The sequence below is a fragment of the Solenopsis invicta genome, chromosome 14 (assembly GCF_016802725.1).
Source record: "Solenopsis invicta isolate M01_SB chromosome 14, UNIL_Sinv_3.0, whole genome shotgun sequence".
Classification (NCBI taxonomy): domain Eukaryota; kingdom Metazoa; phylum Arthropoda; class Insecta; order Hymenoptera; family Formicidae; genus Solenopsis; species Solenopsis invicta.
Window position 1 is genome coordinate 13,193,449 of NC_052677.1, and position 23,244 is coordinate 13,216,692.

Consider the following 23,244-nt stretch of genomic DNA (forward strand, 5'->3'; position numbering starts at 1 on the left):
TCCTCTTCTTCGTTCGGTTCGATGATCAATAAACGGTATCAGATACTTTTTTTCCATGTTCCATATGATTGACGCGACACCCTGTATAGGCGACGCAAGCGTGCGTGATTCCACATGTTTCGGGATTCTAATATTAGCGGCTTATTCAGTTAAACGAGAAATAGGTTTTCTGAAATCGCAGCTGTGCCGTGAAAATTGGGCAGCTTAGTAATGATTATAGCATCCGGTAAATAAGCCGAAACAAGAATCGCGCGAGTGTGTCACTGTCGCGTTGGCTACCTTTTATTAAAGTGAGCCAATGTAATAGAGACAGCCTATTAAGGGTCTCAGATGTTGATTGTGCGTTTCTAATACTTATTTTGAAAAATGAACCGGAAAGAGAATATTTTGATTCTTCCATTAAGTCTCATAATCAGTCTAACAGAGGTTTTTTAAGTTTCTTATCCTAATTTTATAATGATATAACATATACATTCTATAGAACTGTTTTGCCAAGTATTTAAAAATTTAGTTGAATACAAAATTGAAAATAATTTTGTTATACCATCAAAATAATTATGATCCTCATGTTGGTTGCTAGAGTGTCAAAACTTTTCACAGCGTTGCTTGAAAATCCTAATTATCTTCATGGTTTAACAAAATTACTTTCCACTCTATATCCAGCTAAATTTTTAAATATTTTAGTAAAAGTGTTCTTTCCATGCAATACCCTGATTTGAATAAAAAAACGAGGAGGAACGAATGAAGGTATAGACGAATGGTGTGTGGTTAAGTTGCAATGTAAACAAAGTCCTCTTTTTGGCTGAAGAAATAAACTTCCATTTTATTTTGCGATATATGACAAATGAAAACGAAAAACGCGAGGAACAAATAGAAAAAGAGAACATGTTGCGTGTGCATGACTCAGTAGACATGAATATGAATTTAAATGATTTGAATGGATCCTTATTGGGAGACAGAAATGTCAGATTGAGACTCGTCTGATCTGTTCGAACAAAACGGCTCGCGTTGTTCTCGGTCTGATTACATTGCATATTCCAACACATAGCTCATCGGTATAGGGCGTAGGCAACGTGTCGAGGTCCTGACACAGAAGGAAAAAAGAATACGGTCGCCCTCGTGGAAAGTGGGACGTGCTACTTTTAAATAGTTCTCTGTCATATGGCTCGGGTTATTATTGCACGATCCAGATTTCGTGACAGATGCTCGCCTCTCGCGAGCGCGAGATAGAGCCGGAGAAAATGCGGAAAATTATAGGCATCCCGAGGTCGGGGCTCTAAAAGTTCATCGCTAATATATGTATGGACTAATACGGTGACTAATAGATTTGAAAGAGCTCATAAAATATCAAAGTTTATTTCTAATTGTAAGAGAATTTTATTGCAAATTAACTGGTTTTATTATAAATAAACGAAAATTGTTATACACGTAATGTGAAAGTAATGTTTTTGAAAGTTATTAGAAGAAAGTTATTTAGAAGACTGCGCTGAGATTCGGAAAACAAAAAGTATCGCAGATGATCATAACTCTTCCATCTACAAAACAAAACAGTGAGATTTTTGATTACGTTGCATAATTTGGGCCTTGCGTGTCGATTCAAACGGGATCATTTATTGGCCGGATGGCGAACCGATGAATCATGTTTAAATTTAAGTTTTCTGCGCGCTTCCACTAGCTACAATCTCGTCTGCTTCGTGTCGAAGGTGCGTGGGCGTTTTTTCTAAGCGCTGATGAAGAGGCTTCATATTCACGTTATTCTATAAATGCAATCTACCTCCTTGTCCAATATTAATCATAGATTTACATCGAATACAACACAGCTTCTAACTCGCGTTTATAACTTTTTGATGAAAATCTTATATATTCTACAAGTGTATTTTTAATTAATTTTGAATGGAAACGCGAAGAGAATACTACATAATAATAATGGAACAAAAAAAGAATCTCTCTATTTTTCTGGTCCAGAGGTGTCCCATCCGAAACAATGATCTCTCTATAAATTTCTTCAATTTTATCGTCTGTAAGTACGCGGGAGGAGAGGACGCTTAAAAAACTTCTTTCCCACTGACGTAACTTCCGCTTCTTGCTACGCAAAACAGAAAACATAAAAAAAGATCAATGGAACGCTTCTACTCGATCATCCCAGCTGGATAAAATGATTAGTGAATGGAAGGATGTATGAATAAGATTATTAATAAAAACTTGCTCATTTGTACTCTCACTTTCACTCATTTTAATAGTTCTTAACTCTCCCGCAGAAAAAAAACATCATTATGTTATTATCCTTTTTCATTCACGTTTTACTTTTACTATTTCTTTTTCGATTTTTGCATGTTGTATTTATACTTGATAGTTGTATAATGTTTATACCTCTTTTTGACTCAGGCTCTTCATCGAAGATGCAAAAGAATCCTCGGGTGTTTGCGACGATGGCTTTTCTTCATCGCTATTGTATAAATCCACGGATGTGGAAATCTAGAAGAAGCATAATTCGAGAAATTGGGATAATTTGTAATTGCGTGTAAACGCAGAAATTTTATATCATTAGTTTTATGTTTCGCGGAACGATCGATAATCGATGATTACTGCAACCGTTTACTTACATTTTGTGAAGTCTTCCTAGGTTCCTTCCTGAGCTTTCGATCGTCCATCGATTTCATCTGCGTCATTTCCGTGGCTTCTTTCAACTTCCCCTGAAGATTCTTATTACGTTCTATAATGAAATCGTAATCATTCTTTAACCTAACGTTCTCAGTTCTCATTTCCGTCAAGGACTTGTTCAGCGCGCCATTTTCCTTCTTGCTACCACTGATCGTCTTGTTTAGGTTCTCTATAGTCTTTTTCATCTCGACCAATTGTTTTTCGTAATTGTCCTTTAAAGCCGACATTTCTTGGATATGTTTGACCCGCACATTGTCATACACAATATCTGCATTCTGCAAGAATTCAGGAAATGAAAATTAAAGAAATCCTTAAACTTGAATTTGAGAAAATGGTTTTCTTAACACGTTAAATTTGTTACCTTAATCCTTGTGCTTTCTCGTTTTATAATTTCCTCCTTTTCCTTTTGGAGAGCCTGTAACTGCTGCTGAAGCTCGTTATTGGCAGACTCATAGGTGCTCTTAGTTTTTTCTACTGTAATTTGCATCTCAGCGTTTCGTTTTTGTGCGAGCTGCAAGTCCTTCTGTACGTCTGAAAGCTTACTTTCGAGATTCTTGGAATAATCCATTTCGCTAGTTAAGTTTTTCTCTATTCTGTTTACGTCACTGACGAGACTTGCTTCCTTTTGCTTCTTTATGCTCAACGTCGTTTCTAAACTGTGAATCTAGAAAATAACATTGCATTAGTAGGGATTAATATTTAAATCAAACAGAATCAGCATTACATTAACTTACTCTTTCCGTTTTTGCAAGCAATTCTTTCTCCTGCATATTTTGCTTCTCCGTTAATGTTTCGTTCTTATTACGCGTCTCGTTATACTTCGCTGTTATCGTATCAATTTGATTTCTGTGTGTGTCATAAGAAAAACAGATTACTTAAACTTCAATAAGTCTAACAACAGAATACAATCTGCAAGATATTTTTAGTTGCAAAGCATTGAAGAAATTTCATTGCTTTAAATGCGCTTACTTGCATATCAAGATTTCATTCTGAAATTTCGAAATAAGCGCATCTTTTTTCACGACCGTTTCCATAATATCGCTGTTGTCTTGCTCTAACGCGTTCAATCGTGATTGCAAAGTTTCCGATTTTAATTGCAGTTGTCGTAACTCCTAAAACAAATATTAGAATTAGAACGTTACGGATTAATACAAGAGGAAAACTAAAGAAAGAAAGAGACAAGATTTTAGTTTAACGTACCTCGACAAGCATTTTCTTTTCTTCGGCGTGCTCGTTCGCCATTTCATTTTTCTGCGAATAAAGTTCACGTTTAGCGGTCTCCGCTTGTATTTTAAATTTATTTTGTTCCGCAAGTGCCTCTTGAATTCTAGAAAAAAAAAGGTACTCAGTTAACACTCGCAATTTCGTCTATGCAATTTATTGCGTTTGACGCGACGACTTACTTCTCTTCTTGAAGGAGCAATTTGTTTTCTAATTGTGCGGCCGATTTCGCGATGTCACTTTTCTCTTTCTCGACCGTCTGCAGTCGCGATTGTAAATTTTCGCATTCCAATAACATCCGTTGCTGTTCCTAAATTAGAAAAGCAAAATATAATAGATCATAGCAGAAAAAAACAAATTGTTGTATCTCTTAAGAGTGCTTAATACAACGTACTTTGACAATCGTCAGCTTTTCTTCAGCGTTCGTGCTCATCAATTCATTTCTCTGTAACTGCAATTCGTTCTCGGAGTTTTCTAATTGCTTCTGTAGTTTATTCTGCTTCGCCATCGCCTCTTGTAATCTGACTCGAAAAATGCTCGATTTGAATAAAATTCTATTTATGCAAAATAAACTATCGGAAGTGAGCGAAAATTTTACCTTTTCTCTTGAAGGAGCGACTTATTTTTCAATTCCGTGACATAATTCTCCATTTCTGAAATTACAAAATTAATTGTTGTAATAACAATAAATCTAAGATAATAAGTTCAATAATTAAGTTTTAATATATGTGTCATATTAGAACGCGCCTTTCGACTTCGTGTCGTTCAGCTGCAGCTTTTGGATAGCTTCCTGCTGCTTCAGAATCACATTATCGTACATGTTGGACAAATTAACGCGGTGCTGCTCAAAACTGGCAAGACTCTCTTGGATGTAATTGAAATACTCCGTGATATTGTCGATGTACTCCCAAGTGGCATTCAGTCTGTTGTTGCCAAAAAAGAAATTCGAGTTGAGCCAGAATACAGGAGAGATTCATCACAAATAAAAAAAAAAAAGAGGAAACGAGGCTCACTTCGTCTGGAATTCTTCCTTGTTGCGCACCTCCGTCTCCAAGGAGGTGGACAAGGATTCCTCCCTCTGCTGGTACTCCCGCAGTTTCCGTTTCAGATTTTGGATCATACGTTCCTGACTCTGCATGACTTGCTGCTTGTCAACTTGCGTCCTCGAGCTTTCGGCTACCTGTTACTCCCGCAAAGTGTTCATAGAAACTTACCCTCCTCTCTTCGACTATTAAATCGAAGATCTAACTTCGGTTAACTCAAACGGCAATTAATTCAACCAAAAAAAAAAAACAAATTTCGAGCAAATATACACGGTATTGCTAAAATATCTAATTTAAAATTTAGCTAGGTGTAGAAAAAAATAAGTCCTTTAAAAGATTTACAGGATGTCTCCGTGTCAAGACGAGAAACAATCTGATTTATCAAGTACCTTGATGAAGTGAACTGCGATGCGTTCACAAAATGTTGGCATTAATGACGTGTCAAGACATGGAGACAACCCGTAATCCTCTTAGCATTATTTTTAGATTCATGCCTATATAGTTAAATTCTCTTACGCATTCTCCTCAGGATATTCTCTCCAAGAATGCTGCGAGATTTACAGAGGTTTACTGTGTCTTGATACATCATTGATGCCAAAGTTATCGTAAATATTGCAGTTCATTTCATCAAGGCGAGAAGTGATCTTGATAATATCAAAAGCAGCGTTTACGAAATGACACGGAGACAATCCTCTTAGCATTCTTGAAGAGAATATCCGTGGAAACCTTGAAGCATCTGAAAATAATTTTATTGGATCCTCAAAATAACTATGCGGTAACTTTCAAGCTGGTTCGTTAGTACATCAACACTTTTTGCAGCACTCATCATCGTACCTGAGTGTCCTACATAACTATTTTGTCGGTCAGAGAAAAATTTTCTTCAGATCAGTAGCAAAATTTTTAGATACACTTCAGCAAATCCGTTCTTTCCCTATAGTTCTGATTTAATCTTTCTTTTGGTGCCAACAAAAACAACAACAAAATTAAGAATTAGCTTTTCTCGCCTCCATCTTAACAAAATGGAGACGGGCGTTGCTCGACAAGTTAATCGCCGATTAAGTTATTCCGAGCTTGATCGAAGTCACTATTAGAAAACTGAAAAAAGAAAAAATGAAGCAAAGTTCTATTTGCACCTCTTCCGTTTGCTGCAATGAAATATTGCTTCCCGTTCGGTTCATCCATTGTGCGATAAGCGTATCGATGAACTTGCCACCGCTACCGCTACCGCTTTGCGTGGCCGGTCGAGCTTTGTCTGCAAGTTTCACGGGAAGATTACGATACGAAAATCAACTGTGCGCGGAAACGAAGGACCAAACTTACCGTCCTGCATACTGCTTTCCTTTTTTGATGTGTTTTTTTTTTTTCGATATCGGTTTATCGCAAGAGAGCCCGATTCATTCGGTTCTACTGTGCCTCGTTGAGTATGGCAGGTTAGCAGTGTTGCAAAAACAAAAAATTGAGGCTGCGATCAATCAGACACTACAAATGCTTCGAAGCATTCGATTAACCAATCGGAACAAAGAATTTACAAATTGACCAATCAAGAAATGCTTCAAAACATTTGTAACATTATCTTGACCGTACCCTGAATATGACAACTTCAAGCCGGTATCTTCCTGCTGATAATTTAAATAGATTATTTACGTGATAAACGTTTAAGGATGTTTTAGCTCTACAATGTTACAGCTAAAAGTTATCGAAATTTAAAAATTGCAAGCTTTTTAGAGATTCAATCTTTTTTTCCCTAATGAATAATAAATTTTGACCCTGAAACCAGATGCAAAAAAAGAAAAAATTTGCTTATAATGGCTGCTACAGCAAAAACTTTATTTTGATGTGATTTTAGATAAATATCTTTTAAACGAGTAAATAAATCTAAATAAATTTTGGCACGAATATTTAATGCAGTTTAATTTTAAAAAAAACTTGCTTTAACTCATAATATTACTTTCTCGTCTTTGGAAATAAATAATTAAACACGATTTTATATAAAGATCAAGAGCAAAAAAAAAATTAAAAATAACTTTGAAAGCAATAAGAGAAATTTTACACAGATACTCAACATAATAGAACAATTTATGAAATTTTTATATTTTTAATAATACTTCGAGACGTAATTTTTGCATGTATAAAAATACATATTTAACGTCTATTTAACATTATTAAATCATCAATTTTATATTAGTAAAAAAAAACATGGAAGTAAATGTTACAAGATTTTATAAAACATTTATTAAATAATTCGAAAAACACATCAAATTTGAAACGTTTTCTGTAAGAAATTAACCATAATCGATTATTCTTCTCGTATTCGATTGTAATTCGTCAATTTCTTAAGATTTAAGATTTACTACTCCTATTGTAAAAGACTTAAAAGTTTAAAATTAATTTTTAAACGTTTATTAAACGTATTTTGAATTTAACTGTATAAGTGCTGCAATTCATCAAATAAGATGACGTCAAATAATGTTTCAATGACGTCTGACTGATTGTGATTGTCTACGTTAAAGTGTCATTAAGATATTATTAAGACGTCATTGAACGTCATCTTGTTTGAGAATTTCCTTTTTTTCTTGTTAGGATGAACTATCCGCGAGCTACTGTAATTATACTAAAAACTCCGCAAAAATCGAGTTAAATATCTGGTTTCTAGAATATGAAGCGAGTTTTTTTAATTCATCGATAGATCAATCGCTTTAGATCATTATGCGCAAATATAATTTTACTTCATTAAAAGCTGCATTCGCGCATATTGCGATTGATCTCAATCAATTAATTAAAAAAAAATCGCTTATGATAATATCGCATAATACGATACTAATTAAATTAATTCTTGGAAAACAAAAACAGCGCTCTCATATTTCGCATTTATGCGTTTCGCGCATTCAGACATACTGCAACGTTCTCTGTCGGTCTATCATGCAAACACTTCAGAGCATTTCGGAGTCCAGCGCGAGCGATTCCGAACAATTCCGAATCGGTGTCCACACGACGAGTTTTTAGGTTATATTCATCTGCATGATGAAACATTGAAATAATACCTTGAGATAAATATTCCCAACAAAAACGAACGCTCGCGTCGTCCTAGTGTTAACTCAAAAATGCAGAAAGAAGAATAACCGATTTTTTTTAGATAAAAATAGAGATAATAAATTTTGTAACAGTTGGTGTTTTTATGATGTTAATTTCTGTGAAATTCTGAGACTCGTACATTTTCTTTTAGTATTATTATCGCAGAATTTGAATACTGTCGTCTGAAAAAAAAAAATTAATTTTAAAGGACGATTAGCCATGTCAGGACTGTTTGAAGAGATCAAACTACTTTATGATCAGGCACTATACTGCAATGTGATCTCCCTGACGAATCTAGTGCTCTCTCTCAGCGAGCACAATGCAGACTTGCTGCCTGGCTACAGCAAGTTCCACGTGTATGTCTATTACGCGGACGCTCATTTTCACCTGGGCAAATATCGCAGGGCGGAAACTCTCTATAAGAAGGCCCTGCAATTTCGCAAGTGTCTACTGAAGTCCAAAGGCACGGGGAAACCCATGTTGGATGGACAGAAGGATCTGCCATCGGATGTCAACATCAAGTATCAGATCCACTTGTGCCTAGTCAAGTCCAAAAACCTACAAGAAGCACTGCAAGTGCTACAGAGCATCCCTGGCAAGCAGCGCACTGCCAAGGTAAACATGGCATTAGCCAAGATGTTTCACGAGCAGGGAATGGAACGATCTGCTATCACTACATACAAGGAAGTTTTAAAGGAGTGTCCGCTGGCCTTAGAAGCAGCCGAGGGTCTCCTATCTTTAGGAGTAAAGGGTGTAGAAGTTAACTCTCTGATCGTCAGTTCCATCTCCAATTCGATGAACTTGGAGTGGCTCAACACATGGATCAAGGCTCACGTTCACATTCATAACAGAGAATATACTCATGCCGTGACAACGCTGAGATCATTGGACAATGTTGTTCTGCTTAGAGATAATTTCAATTTGTTAACTATCATGGGTGAGTGTTATTATTACGCTGGCGATGACAAGAATGCTCTGCTATGCCTGAGACGAGCCCGCACTATTGAGCCAGATATAACAAAAGGGTAAGTTGTTTGATGTCTTTTAGAAATTTGTCAAAATGTATACAAGGTGTTCCTTGTAATTTGATATTATTTAGAGATCACTAATATTTTTTAATGGGAGAGCATATTTTTATTAATATAGTTCATGAGAAAATTTTGAATTTATTTTCTTATAAATCACATTATTACATTAATGAAAATATGCTAACCTTTAAAGAAAAATAATATTGAAACCTTGTAAAATAATAAGCATGAAAAAAATGCTGCTTATGATATTTGCCCCTTTAAACGAACAATTTTTCTTTTTGATATTTTTTTATCATTTTTTATATTGTAAAAACAACAGAGATATTCTAAAAATGATTGAGTTACAGGAAAAACACTTTGTACATATCTCAGACAGGAATACCTATTGTTTGTTACTTTTCTACAGGGTAGACATGTATGCCGCAGTTTTGTACAAAATGCATCATATCAAAGAATTGGAGCGACTGATACCAGCGATAACTACCAATAACGAATGTACCGGTGAGATTTATGTAGCCATGGCATACTCCTTATATGCTGCTAGAAAATTCAGCAGAGCGAATACTCTCACTGCTCAGGCATTGAATCTGAATCCTAACGACATAGAGGCTACGATATTACGGGGCAATATTCTTATCGAGCAAAAGAAGTATCAGGACGCGTTGTTCTTTTTCAGACACGCTGTGCAATTGAAACCATATAGATATGAACCACATAAAGGTTTAGTAGATTGTCTTGTCGGAATGCATAGATTGCGAGAAGCTCTGAATATCGCCAGTAGCTCTTGCAAGCAACTTGGACATACCGCAAGAGTCCTAACGGTGAGTTGAAGTTAAAAAGAAATGTATCCGAAGTAAATCTAAAATCCGACGATGTAATAACGTGCTTCTGCATTTACAGTTATACGCTTCCGTCTTGATGAAAGATCCTGTATCAGTAAGCAAAGCTAAGAACCTTCTTGAGAAAGCATTGTCTCAAGATGAGGTTTATTTAGCAGCGGTGTACTTGCTTGCGGAGATATATGAACAAGAAATGAATTTGGAAGCAGCTATCGAACTACTTGAGAGACAGGTGGAAATTCACTCTACCTGCAAACTCCATCAGACTTTAGGAGACCTATGGGCAAGAGTGCACAACGAGGAAAAGGCTTTAGATCATTATGCCATAGCTTTAAAGTACATATTCCATTCGTATAAATATTGATTTACATTATGAATCTAGATAAAACATATTTTTATCTTATTTTTTCAGCTTGGATCCGAATAACAGAAGGGCTATAGAGGGAATGCACCGATTAGATAATTCTTCTAGCAAACTGGATTCAGCTTATTATATGACCGTCGGTGAGGAACAAGCTGATACAACCTATGATGTCGGTGATGGTCTACCGGACACAGATAATGACGAGGCACCCGAGGAGAGCGAGACTGAAGCCATTTGGTCGGATATGGACTTGGAAGCCAATAGTCAGTAGTAATTTTTATTGCAGGAACGAATAATCAGTGAAGATTGATCAAAGTTTTAACTTCTTCAAGTTCTCATTATAGTGGATTAATCGAAAAAAAATCTTGGGAGAATAATTCGTACGAATGAAATGAGACTGAGATTGTTCGTGATTAATATTATTAGAGAGTAATACATCGTAGACAATTCACTTGTTTTTATAATAAATTCAATGATTGTACCGTCATGGAGCTCTGTTGCCTATTTTTAAAAATATAAAGTAAATGTGTTGAATTTTTATTTCTATTACGAAATATTTTTATAAAAAGATAAACTAGCGTCATCTCGAATTTAAGTACAGGAGGACAAATTAACGTATCGTCGTTTGTTATATTATACAGCGGTTGTAACTTAGATTTTTAGTTAAAATAGAGCGCAAACTATTCAATAATAAAATATATATGTATATATAGATCGTAAGAAGTCATAATAATCTCTAGATCGATGTAAAACAATATCACATCATTTGCAGCATAGGAAAGCTTATCACTGGCTCGCAATTTGCCAACATGCCTTTCCGTATCTTTTACACCTGATATGTCGGTATTGTCAAGGATCCAAGCATAAAGCCTCAATTACCGGAAATATACTTGTGTCTATGTAACAATACTACATTCGTCAACAACATCCGTATATATATATATGTATATATATACATAGAATTATTAGAGATATTTTAAAGAGTGCCATTTAAAATTAAATTATATATAATATATAATTGTGATATATAAATATATATATATATACATACATTTGATAATACACATATTATCGTAACAATATTGGGCTTTTAGCGACAAAGAGAACGTCGCGTGACATATAAAAGAATTGATAACAATTATTCACAGGTTTCTTCTCGCGACTCTGATAAATATATTGCGAGAGAGGTACCAATATTCGATGCAACAATTAAACTTCGTATGTGCAACGTAACAATTTAATATTATACGACTTCCTATATGCGCTGGTTGCCTGCGGAATTGCTCATGTTTTCTTACATAACTACGCATCTACAGGAATGTAGAATTTATCGGTCAAAGTCAAGAAACATCTCGGGATTAATTTGCGCGCGTGACATCTGGTAAAATATTCTCTCATGCGAGCTGTCACTTAAAATGGAAGATACGATTAATTTAATTGATGACCAATCTCACGCGAATTACAGCCGATTCTTAATCAGCAGACAATGTTTTTTTTAATATTTTTTAAATATTCTCTGTAAGTTTTTTAAATATTTAAAAAACCGTTTAAAAATCTGTCTACTGAGTTAATTTAATTATAGCGATTCGTTTCGTTTATTGCGATTACTTCTTCAGGAACTTTTTCATTTGCTTCGTTTGATGCTGCATACTGTATTGAGCGTTCTCGGCCTTATTGATCAGGGAGTCCAGCTTGCTCAGATGGGATCCCATTTTTTTATTGAGATCGACCTGCTTCGGTTGGACGCCGCTGTTCGCGGGCTGGTTCGCGGCGTTCGCGATGGTGTCATCTACCGACGTCTCCACCGTCATCACCTCGTCAGCCGTGGTCTCGGACTTCTCCAGATCTTCCTGCTTCTCCGCGGGATTCGACTCTTCGGGCTTGTGACGCGGCGTTCCGCCGCGAGAATTCACCTTCCCCTTCAGCAACGTTCCCAGACTGCCGCAAACTGTCTGTGGAATTGTTTATTTTATACATAGTTCTCCTCCCCCCCTCCCCCTCCTCTCTATCTTCATCTTTCTACCTACCGCGATAAGAAACGAAGGAAATTACGCAATGTCGTAAAATTTAAAAACTTGTAATGTCGATTTATTTGTAATTCGTCAGCGTCGAGTTTACGAATCTCATGACGAACAATTCATTTAGCCGCGAGGCCGCGGTGCAGGAGGGAAGCGTTATCAATTTGCGAGCGGGTAAGAACATAAAGCGGCCCGTCGTATCGGTCGTAAAAATTTCGTGCTATCGTTATGACAAAATAATAATTAATTCGAGCGACATGCGCGAAATGAGCGCGCGCTCGGGGCCCGCTCCGGCAATTAATTATCCCAAGTCACCTTGAATCTGTTGAGCTTCTTCTGCGTGGAGCTCAAAATGCTGTTGAGCTCGTCCAGGCCGCTGCCGATGTGTCCGGCCGTCTCGTCCGCGTAATCCAAGTCCTAGAGAGATAAGCGCATCATCGTGTGAGGGGAAAAATCGTATCGTATGGACTCGATGGACACGCGTGCACGGTCGTCGGCGCTAACAAACCCCGCGATCAACCTTCGTCGACGTCAGCGATTTATTCCCGACGATCTGACTCGCCGCACGTGGACGCGCAACCCGATTCTGCTGCGTAACGTCTACCGCGAACGCGATATCGCCGTAGGTGCATTAGCCGTTCATAAACACGCGAAAGAGAACACGGATGAATGGAAGGGAGAGAAAAGGATGAGAAAAAAAATTGTGCGAAAAAGACATCGCAAAAGCTCTGCGTGATTTTATGGCGATAGAAAAAAAAAAGAGATTTTAAACTCTCGATGACGCATGAGACGCAACGAGTCGCTCGTGCGCCACACGGGCGTGTCCGATTGAAAATTCGGGCTGCTACTTTTTTTTTTCAGTACATCCTGCGGATGTATCATCCCGAATTGGTAGCGCGAGCGAGACGCATCGCGATTACCTTTAATGCACCATCATTGTCGTCGTCATCGTCGCCGCGAGGACAAGTCTCGCCCTGCGCCGTTTGCGACTGCCTCCACTCCTCCTCGCTGGGCCTCGCCAAACCCAGCAATTCTGCCCTCTCGCAGGCGTGCTGATAGTCCTCGGACATCACGCCAGGTCCCAACTATACGGACGACGAACCGCTCTCACCCGAAGACGTCGAGCGTCACGACGAGCGATCGTTCGCGAGTACTCCCGGACGCGATATTCCGTGGAAATTGCTGCGCCCTTGGCGCGAGGCATGCATCACTTAAAGAATCCATATTGGCGCGGAAACTGCGCAAGCTCGCCCGAAGGCGGGCAGAATTACGGATGAAGCATCGCAAAGTCGCGACACCCTCCGTGGAAACTTCGATCGGGTTTGATACCGATCAAATATTAATTTTTAGGAGGCTGGGCTGCAGTTAGAGAGATCGATCTGGTCTTCGGATACGCTATGAAAAGTGGAACACCAAATAAAGTATGCAATAGCTTGTAACAGATAGCAGCGCTTCCAATTAAATCCAAATTTGGAAGCGTTTTCCACGAGGCAACAATTAGATCGAAAGTTCTAATTATAGAAAGCAGCTTTCCTGCGCGATCGGTTTTATTTGTTGAAAAATGGAATAAAACGATACGTCGTAGGGGCCTTGCACAGTCAGTGATACTGATAAGTAATACTGAATCAACAATACTGACAGTATATATCAATAGTTTTGCCTAAGAATAACGCAAGATTATTTCTGCAATTCTGCGTCATCCATGTTTATGGAACTACACTGATAGAAATATTTGTGACGTGTTTTTTTTCCCACATAATCATCACTGTCAATATTTCTATTCAAAGTTGGGTGGTAATTAGTTAACAAAGTAAAAGTTAAATAATACAGTTAAAAAATTAATAATTTTAATTAATTTTAAATGATTTAAGTTTTAACTTTAAATAGTTATATTTTGGAAACATATAAATTTTAATTTATTAACTTTTTTCTACGTTAAAAATTTATGTAAAAAAAATAATAAAAAAATACTTTCCTACATTTAAAAAAAAACAATATTTATTTCTTATTTCATGTAAACTTAATTTACAAATAAAATATTAAAAACTTGTTTGATGATCGATAATTGTTTTGAGTAACCTAACTTTAAAACATTACGAATTTCTAATATGAATAATGAGTTTCAAAATTGAATTTTAATTTAACCTAATTTAATCTTATCGTAACTTTTAATTGAGTTTTTCGTTCATGTAACTTATAACGTAACTAAATTAATTTTATGAATCATTAACTTTAACTTAAACTTTAGTTAAAAACATATATATTAAGTTAAAAAGAACACAGAGTACAGTGAATCAAGCTAAGTAGTAGTTGCTATCATATATTAACAAAATACATAGTTAAAGATATTTAAAATTCCATATCATAATTAATAAATTACAATTTTATTTCAAACGTTTCAGCCATATATTAGACCATCTTTAGTGATACAAATTATATAGTGCGATGACGATAATCAAAGTCTCAAATTAAAAGCAGTATAATTACGTCAGTTCGTTATGATGCTTGTGAAATCCATCTAACGATGCTCTTATTCAACTCTGTTTACTAACTCTGTCATACTAAACAATCTTGAGATTTAAAAAATTTGGATCATGGTCAATATTCTATGTCAATTCATCACTATTAACCACATACGATTCTTAATATCAGTGTTTGTTGATAGTGGCAGTATTATTGCCCGTGTAAGCTCCCTATTAGATAGCGAGATAAATGCGAGTGGAACCCGGGTTCCCAGGGCGGGCCCCGGCGGGCTCCATATCATCGTGTTCATGATTAATTTCAATCTCGCCGCGTGCACCTGGACACAGCACACCGCCGCACAAGCCGTCCTCACCCACGTGCATGTCATAAAGACGTGCACGCGCACCTTATATAAGCTACACGACAGCTTGATCGGTTTGCATTGTTGTCGGAGCGAAGTCCTACGTCGTCTCGCGAGTGAGTTATGGCACCGGCAATGTCATCGCGGATCACGATACGGGGAATCGGGTTCACTTTGACCCTGCTACTCGTGTCATCCGCGCAGGTGAGACGGGGAAGGTGTCCCGACTTTGCTGCGAGAAAAAGAGGAATGGAAACTGGGAGGAAAAAAAGAAAAGAAGAGGGAGGGACGGCCGAATTTTAATATCTTTTCTCATTTAATCCGTTACACTTTAAATAAATTTAGATTTACTTAAATGAAATATATTTTAATATTTAATATATTTTCAATGTACTTATAAATAAAATATCTTGATTTTTTTTTATTGGATTAAAAACGAGTAATTGGGAGCTTTTGGAATATTGGAATGTCGCATTCAAACACCGTTGCGCTTTTATATTTGGAGAAGGTTTATTTTTAGTATTACGTTTATGATTCGTAATAATATCTCGAGGAGAGATATTGCGTTTACCTATCTCTTGAAAGCTTTATTGGGGTATTGCTTGTCAAATTAGAGACGCCGACTGTCAGCAATAATCGACTTCTATACGTGAATAACTGTATTATATCTCAATATCGACGGTGTGTTATCAAACAAGCTTACAATACGATGTGAGTCGTTAAATTTTTTGCAATAACAAAGCGGAAAAAATGAAAGAAAGAAAAAAGTCACACGGATGGCCATGGAATTTAAAGAATTAGCCGATAACGCGCTAGAGGCGGTACATTTTTTGCGATCGATACGAACGCCCACCGGGTTATCAACTTGGATTTTAAGCAGATATTCTCGGACCTGTCAATTTGTCTTTCGCAAATAAGCACGTCGATGACGCGCGTAGTTTTAAAAATAAGGCAAAGTAAAATAAACCCTGTTAGCTGTAAATTAATTAAGTTTGGATTTATAGAAAACCCATTTATAAGAAATACGTCGAAGAGAGGAGTCGCGATTTCTCTCAGCGCTGTTTCGGGATACTTGAATGTTTCATTTACGAATTTCTCTAGGCGGTCGACTATGAACTCCACAGACACGACACGATATCGACGATTCGGGAAGACAACGTAATCTTCACGACCCGCGACTTTCTCGAGCAGCTAAATTTCGCGGTGCCGAAAGCGAGTTACACATTGCAAGAGGCTACGGAGCATTTCCTGCATTTCGGAGCACTTTTGCGAGCGCGAACTCTCGACACCTTCGGCAGTCTTCTGTACGACTATTACGACGACTTCAGTATAACGGAAGTGGAGGCGTTACGCAAGGTGTATGAAGAGATCTTCGAGCGACGGTACGACATATTCAACTTAGTTCTCGGCGTGCTGAGGAATCCAGACACAAGACCGTCCAGGATTTGCGCCGAGATGTACACTCGCGTTAAGAAACCCTGTCTTAGGAGTAGCACAAACGTGTGTCGCAGAATCAGGAACCATCACGATCTTCCGCATCCCGACGATCGCAACACGCCCGCGTTGAATATCACGTACCGGGTGTACAGTTTGTCCGAGATATCGAAGCAATACTCCAGTGGCTTCTTCCTGGCGACATTGCTGAGGCTCCTGCAACGAAAAGTGCTGACGATCACGCCCAATCTGCTTTCTGGACTCCTCTGCAACGTGAAATATGAGAACTACGACGGCGACGTTCGTCTCGCCGAGAGGGAACTGATACGTCACTTTAGCGAAATCTCGGGGACCAGTGTTGAAATTTCAGTGTCGACGAAGAAGCTAAGGAAGTTCCACACTATGAACTCTTTCCTTAAGTACTACATTGACATATACGCTGATAAATTTCCGGACAACGATCTGAAGAAGCACACGCTCCTTATTTCGAACACGCTCCTTATTTCGAAAAGCATCGCCGGCGTCGGCACGATCGATGAGAATATTCAATTGCTCGGTAACGTTTACGAGAACCGGACGATTCACGTCGGATACCTCTTCGACCTCGTGTTTCCTCGTGTTTCCTAACGATTTACTCGAGAAAGACGTTATCGAAGCTAAGAGGTACCTAGTGACGAAACTGTACGAATTTAACGTGGTGGAAAGATATCTCAGAGTGCAGAGGTATCAGCAAGCTACTCCCGCTCAGCTGGCGATAGAAATCATCGAGCAGCTGAGAGATATTAACTTCATCAAGAACATCGCGACGTCTCTGCGGATGTACGCGAGATTCTGGCACAGTAGTCGCATGATTGAGAACCTTGACGAGCTGCTGGAGCTGTTCGATAGTTATGAGAATCTACGCCAAGTTCCGCGCTATCTGCATATAATGAAGAAGATCGACAGTATCAAGAAGAGTCTATGGGATATGAGGGACATCCCCGTTGAGATTCCCTGCAACGCTCCGCGAGCTTGTTTGCGAATAGGTCTAGAATTGGTCTTACGCTGTAAATTCATAAATTCTAAAATCAAAGACTCCATCAAGGAGTTCCTGGAGTTCAGCGACTTGTGCATGGATCCCCTGTACATGATACAAGAATCGAGACGCTCGGCGGAGATCCCGTTCAAGATATCGAAAGTGCGTTTAACTACAACAGCGTTGCAGACTACGGGTGCGGTCATCAGCAAGGCTACTCGATACACCACAATCGGAGATCGCTATTCAAGCGAGCAAGTTACGGAGTCTGGTGAAACTAATGAAATTACGGAAGAAGTTTCAAGAGAATTCGATATAACCTCAAAGAAACGTTTGGAGTCGACGAGTACGATGGCAACGGGTACGACTCAGCCCATAAAGCCAATTTCGACGACTCATCGAGAAGAGACTACGGCAGCCATGATGAGTACTACAACTGCGACAACTACTGCAACTTTACCTGCAACGACTACACCAGAACTTATAACAGTTACGACATCACCCACAACTACGATCTTACCTATTACAAAGTTACCTACGACTACAACAACTACAACATCGCCCACAACGACTACCACGACATTGCCCACTACCACGGAAATGTTCACGACGACTACCACGGAAATGCCCACGACAACTACCACGGAAGTGCCCGCAATGACTACTACCACAGAAGTGCCTACGACTACTACCACAGAAGTGCCTACGACTACTACCACAGAAGTGCCTATGACTACTACAGAAATGCCTACGACGACTACAACGACATTAGACATGACAACCAGTACAGCATTGCCTACAACTATCACAACGTCGGCCACGACAACTGTTACGACATCGCCTACTATCACGACGGCGCAACTACTAACGAAATACGAACGTGTAAAAGTGACAAAAATTGGCGTATCACACGGTGATGACGGTATTTTGAAACCTTTGAAGAACTTGACGGTATTTGTTACAACACCAATCCCGATGAAATCTTGCGAGTCCGACGAATGTATCGATGAGCCAAGCTCGGAGAAACGTGACGAAACAGCGACTCTGCTTTTGACGACGCCAACGATACGGACTACCACTCCCGAAATTCGAACATTTTCTGAGACATCAACAACCCATCGAGATTTCGTCATCGACGAGACTACGGTTTCTTCGACGACGGAGTTGAGCGAAACGCCAGTTACGAAAGGTAAAAGAATAACATTATATTACATTTATATTACATTCTACATAGCTTTTCTTATAATATGAAAGGAATGCTGGTTATACGTTAACTTGGGTGAAAATTACAATTTCTGACGTTGATCTAGTAATAGCTCTTTGATCGAGAAAACACTCGACACAATACGCAGTTTATTCATTTAATAGATATATTACAAATAAACAGACTTTAATGCAACCTAAACAAACATCTGTACGTTGTATATTTGAACATATTTCCAACATTAACACTGTGAAACGCAACACAGGCGATAACTGCGTGAAGTCCTGCTTAGAAGGCTGCGCGTCCAAGAAAGAGAGCGTCATCGAGGTAACGGAAAAGTCCTGCGAGGCAAGCTGCGACTCCGCGATGGAAGACTGCGACGGTATCTCCAAGAATCCTCTGGAGGTGATCTCTCTGGAGTGCGGAACGGAGTTCGACAAGAGTTGCGACTGCGATCTGAAGGAAGAGAGGAGCGAGTGCATGACGGTATGCCCTCCGGAGCCTGAGAAGAGCTCGTCGTGCGAGGGATCCCAGAACGACTGCTCGACATCGGCGGAGTCGACGGTCGACGAGAAGCCGAACGAACGTAAGCGGACGCGCAGCATGTGCGAGATCCGGAATCCCCATCATCGTCGTCAGTTAAGACGGTTGGCGAAGATGCGAGCGATCAGCGTTGTCATTGACGCCGCCATCGCGATGGTGTCGCGTAACGACGTTCTCCGGAGGACGAAGAAGTCGCGTCATCGAGACCGAATCGCGACCAAGAAGCTGTACAATCTATTAACCACCAGACTGCCCTATTCCAAAAACAGGAAGGTGGAGGAATACTTGCTGAAGAGATCTCTCGGCGGTAAGCTGAACGACAAAGTTCTAAAACGTCAACGCAAACAACAGGAGCAGATCTTTAGGCTGAAGAAACAGCTAACGAGGAAACTCAAGGGGAAAGAGGCTCGAAGAGCAATGATGCATCGTAGGGGAGGAATCACGTCGCCTTACCAAAGTCAGATCAACAGGATATCCGGCAGGAACGCGAAATCGATCAACGCGTAAAAAATTAATACGATACACTGGAGTCTATCGGTTTAAAGTTACATCGTTTTAGGAGATAATTTCATTATATAGCTGTTACGTTATTACAGACGAATAGTATCGGCCGTTACTTCGTCATGCTGAGTTTAGCAGACTTTTTTTCCGTCCATTTAATCGGGTCAGAGGCGAAAAATATCGTGTAATGTAACAGTGGGGCTCATTCCTGAGGAGCTAATTATAACGAAGACAAGAGCGTTTATCGAATTCGGCTAAACGATTACTCGGCCCGGAGATTTTAATAGCCGTCTATATTTATTTATCGGAGAACCGTCGCGAGACTCGTATGCGTTGTAAATTATTTATTTGGTGCTTTCTCTCAAAGGCCGCCGTTGACGTCGCAGCACTGATCGATTAAGTGCGTTAATGAGGTTCCTTATCAGCGTAATGAATAACAAATTTGTACTGCAAGCGGTCGAGGTATTTTGGAACGTTTAAATTGTTAGAGCTCTTTTCTCAAACGGATTTTGTAAATTCTTAATGATGGTTGATAAAAGTATATTTGAAAATAACCGTCTTTTGATATTGCATGCCTATTCTCTTCTATTCGTACACTGTATGACGATCCTTCTACTTATACGGTTCTACATTTCTTTTATTCGAGTAAGAGGAAAGAAGGCAAACAAAAATTTTCGAGAATTAGAAATAGAAATTGCAGTATTGATGGAAGATACAATTATTCGAGTACTTGTTGTTCCCATTAAAGAAAAGGCTCAGCTACCCTTTTAGCCAAGCACTCGAACAAACACTCTCGCCGTGTAGTCTCGTTTCGTCACGAGAGCAAGCAAGCGGCGAGACCCGGCCAGTGAGTAAACGCCATAAACGGATAAGCGGAGCAAACGATAGAACACAATGAGAAGTAAATTTGACATGGCCGGTGCCCGGCGCGTAATCTGTCTTATTAAACGGTCCCGCTCGCACGGTGAGCGATTACATTTGAATTTACTTTACGCCCGAAATAAGCGCCGTGTCGCGCTATCGAGCCAATTAATTCTCCATCCCCAGGATACCTTTACGACCACGGCGAATCCGCTTCATTTCGCCGATCGTTATTCCGCCACCACGTGAGAGTGACCTTTTTCTTTTCTCTCTCTCTCTCTGTCCCTCTCTCTCTTCTTCCTCTCCCTCTCTCCGATTGCGAGATTGGAATTTCGCGTGCCCCTCTAATCTCCGCGATCTCGCGGGATATGCGCGACCGTGTTCGACGAAGAAATTCGGACGCTTTCACCCGTCAGTAAGGCGAACCTGCGCGCGAATCCAGCAAATGTAAATATAAACATGTTTCACCCACGCAACGCGATTAATAGCGATTCGCTCGAGCTCAAAGACGCCATTAATCGACGTTATTAATCGAGTGCCGTTCACGTTTGATTAATCTCATCGAGGAGCGGCCGATAGGAGCGAGCGCAATTTTTAAGAGAACCATTCGGAAGCACTGGAATAATTATACCGGCGATATATCATTTTCAGATAAATAAATTCTATCCCACGAAGCTAAATCCACGTTTATTAAGCTGGCACATTAAGCACAACCATTTTAGTACAATCAAATGCTGCTCATACAGGAATTATTTGCTAATTTTTTTACTCTATTTACGATTTCTTTTTGCTCCAGCCGTTTCGCTAAAAACGACGGCTGTGATAGCTTAAGATTAAAGTTAGCACAGCCATTAAGAAAAAAAAAACATTAAAAAACAAGTGAGTGTGTTTGTAGTGTTATTTCTTTGCTCTATTAAAAACTCTTTTGCTGCAGACGTTTCGCTAAAAAATCGCAAATAGAGCAAAAAATTAGCAAAAAAATAATAAATAATTTTTGTACGAGTCGCATTTGATTGTGCAAAACTGACTGTGCCAGATTAATAGACGTATATTAGTACATTTTATTTCACTATTTTGTAAATAAGTAATAAACTCAAAAATTCAATTTAATTTAAACTCAACAGTTATAACGTAAGTACTTGAAAAGTGTAGATTATTTTATATAATAAATTTTATGATGAAAAATATCTCATGATATTCTCAATTTTTTTGAAAATCTTGCGAGTATAAGCGCTTAGCAAAAAGTGTATAAGAATATTTTTTTACACGCGCTTGCATATTTCTTCTACAAATTTCAGACGAGTGAAATACGATTTGTGAACTCCATAAATTTTTTTTGTAACGTTCACCAAAATACGCGCAAACAGATTAATATAACAAGTTTCATTTTACTGAAGTGTATATTTACGTGCAATAAATTGTTGGATGGAAATACTTTCCAGGATTAAGTATTGATATTAATCTAGCGCGTAGCGCATCTATTTAATAAACGAATCTCTATCAATATATTCAATAGAAATTCATTGCTAGATTAAAATAAAATTTGTCACTCACCAACACACGATGCGCAGCAGCGGAGTTTTCAACGTCGACCTAAGACACAAATAAATATTATTCACATTGTAGTAGCGTCCGCAGTAATTAATTTTGCAAAAAACTAATTGCGTCACATTGAGTATTGTTTTCATTTACCTCGTGGTTGCTCCGCCGTTGTCTGATGCCTCTCAGGTCCTCCTCCTCCTCCTCTGTTATTTCTGCTTGTTACTTTTTTACGGCACTCACGAAAACACTACTACTTAGCAATAATCACCTTGACAATCGCGTGACATCCCGGACGGCACTCCAGTGCACGAAGCGCAGATAACTACGTTGCGACAACCGGAAGTTAACGCGAAACGACGAAAGCGTTGTCCGCATTCATCATTACCCACGACACCGTCGGAGAAGTCAACGCGGCAGACGACGAATCTCGAGCACTAGAGGATCGCGCGATCACCTTCACGCCGTGCCGCGCGGCGTAACATAACCTTTCAAACGCTTTGTCGCTAATACGCAACACACGCGTGTCTCCGGACGGTTATTATGTCCGCATTTCTCACGTACGCTTATAAAAATACGAAGAGACCGAAAACAAACAACCGTGGCCCGCGAATTGAAAAATGCGATTGAATCGACCGACGGGCAATGGATCACTGACGCCGTCCGTCGCTCACACGACGAGCTTCGATCGAACGAAATTCGCGATCTAACAAATTGCCTGTACACACGGCGCTAATCATTTTGATATAAACATATAAAGATCGCGCGGCACTTTGCACTTGTCAGATGCTTCCGATCTGCGCAATTTATTATGTCACGACAACGGGAAATTAACGCAAAACAACAAGCGAGCTGCGATCCTGCATCTCACTCGGCAGTCTCGGCACTCGACGGCAATGACGTTGGCCGACGGACGACTCTCGAACAACGGGGACGCGCGGACAACTTCGTGCGATACCTTCACGTCGCCGTGTGACGAGCGACATAATCTTTGGTCTAGTGGCCGCAACCGTTGCTAACGCACAACACACACGCACATCTCCGGGGACGATTATTACATCCGCGTTCTCACGC

The 23,244-nt window shown here is 39.2% G+C and overlaps 4 protein-coding genes and 1 long non-coding RNA gene across 5 annotated transcripts; 2 read left to right on the forward strand and 3 right to left on the reverse strand.

Moving 5' to 3' along the window:
- Positions 1-1,766: 1,766 nt before the first annotated feature.
- On the reverse strand, positions 1,767-6,719 carry LOC105208198 (putative leucine-rich repeat-containing protein DDB_G0290503). Its single transcript, XM_011177986.3, has 14 exons — positions 6,246-6,719; positions 6,059-6,177; positions 4,896-5,062; positions 4,630-4,805; positions 4,481-4,535; positions 4,277-4,403; positions 4,065-4,192; positions 3,862-3,988; positions 3,631-3,773; positions 3,396-3,507; positions 3,023-3,325; positions 2,604-2,936; positions 2,371-2,475; positions 1,767-2,086 (listed from the first exon to the last, which is right to left on the reverse strand). Exons 1-14 carry the CDS (start codon positions 6,253-6,255, stop codon positions 2,012-2,014), a joined length of 1,980 nt encoding a protein of 659 aa, XP_011176288.1. The 5' UTR covers positions 6,256-6,719; the 3' UTR covers positions 1,767-2,011.
- A 1,135-nt stretch (positions 6,720-7,854) lies between these two features.
- On the forward strand, positions 7,855-10,771 carry LOC105208197 (anaphase-promoting complex subunit 7). The gene is made up of 4 exons (XM_011177985.3): positions 7,855-9,022; positions 9,435-9,849; positions 9,929-10,203; positions 10,280-10,771. The coding sequence occupies exons 1-4, from the start codon at positions 8,217-8,219 to the stop codon at positions 10,500-10,502; spliced, it is 1,719 nt and encodes a 572-aa protein (XP_011176287.1). The 5' UTR covers positions 7,855-8,216; the 3' UTR covers positions 10,503-10,771.
- Positions 10,635-13,548, reverse strand: LOC105208196. Its single transcript, XM_011177984.3, has 3 exons — positions 13,170-13,548; positions 12,565-12,666; positions 10,635-12,183 (listed from the first exon to the last, which is right to left on the reverse strand). The coding sequence occupies exons 1-3, from the start codon at positions 13,317-13,319 to the stop codon at positions 11,836-11,838; spliced, it is 600 nt and encodes a 199-aa protein (XP_011176286.1). The 5' UTR covers positions 13,320-13,548; the 3' UTR covers positions 10,635-11,835.
- Positions 13,549-15,173: 1,625 nt separating this feature from the next.
- Positions 15,174-20,316, forward strand: LOC105208211. The gene is given in 4 exon segments (XM_026139909.2): positions 15,174-15,277; positions 16,175-17,110; positions 17,112-18,711; positions 18,992-20,316. Coding segments are annotated over 4 exon segments (3,402 nt in total). The 5' UTR covers positions 15,174-15,196; the 3' UTR covers positions 19,777-20,316.
- A 573-nt stretch (positions 20,317-20,889) lies between these two features.
- On the reverse strand, positions 20,890-23,110 carry LOC120359614. Its single transcript, XR_005576393.1, has 2 exons — positions 22,324-23,110; positions 20,890-22,224 (listed from the first exon to the last, which is right to left on the reverse strand). It is a non-coding gene; the product is annotated as an uncharacterized LOC120359614 (long non-coding RNA).
- Positions 23,111-23,244: the final 134 nt, after the last annotated feature.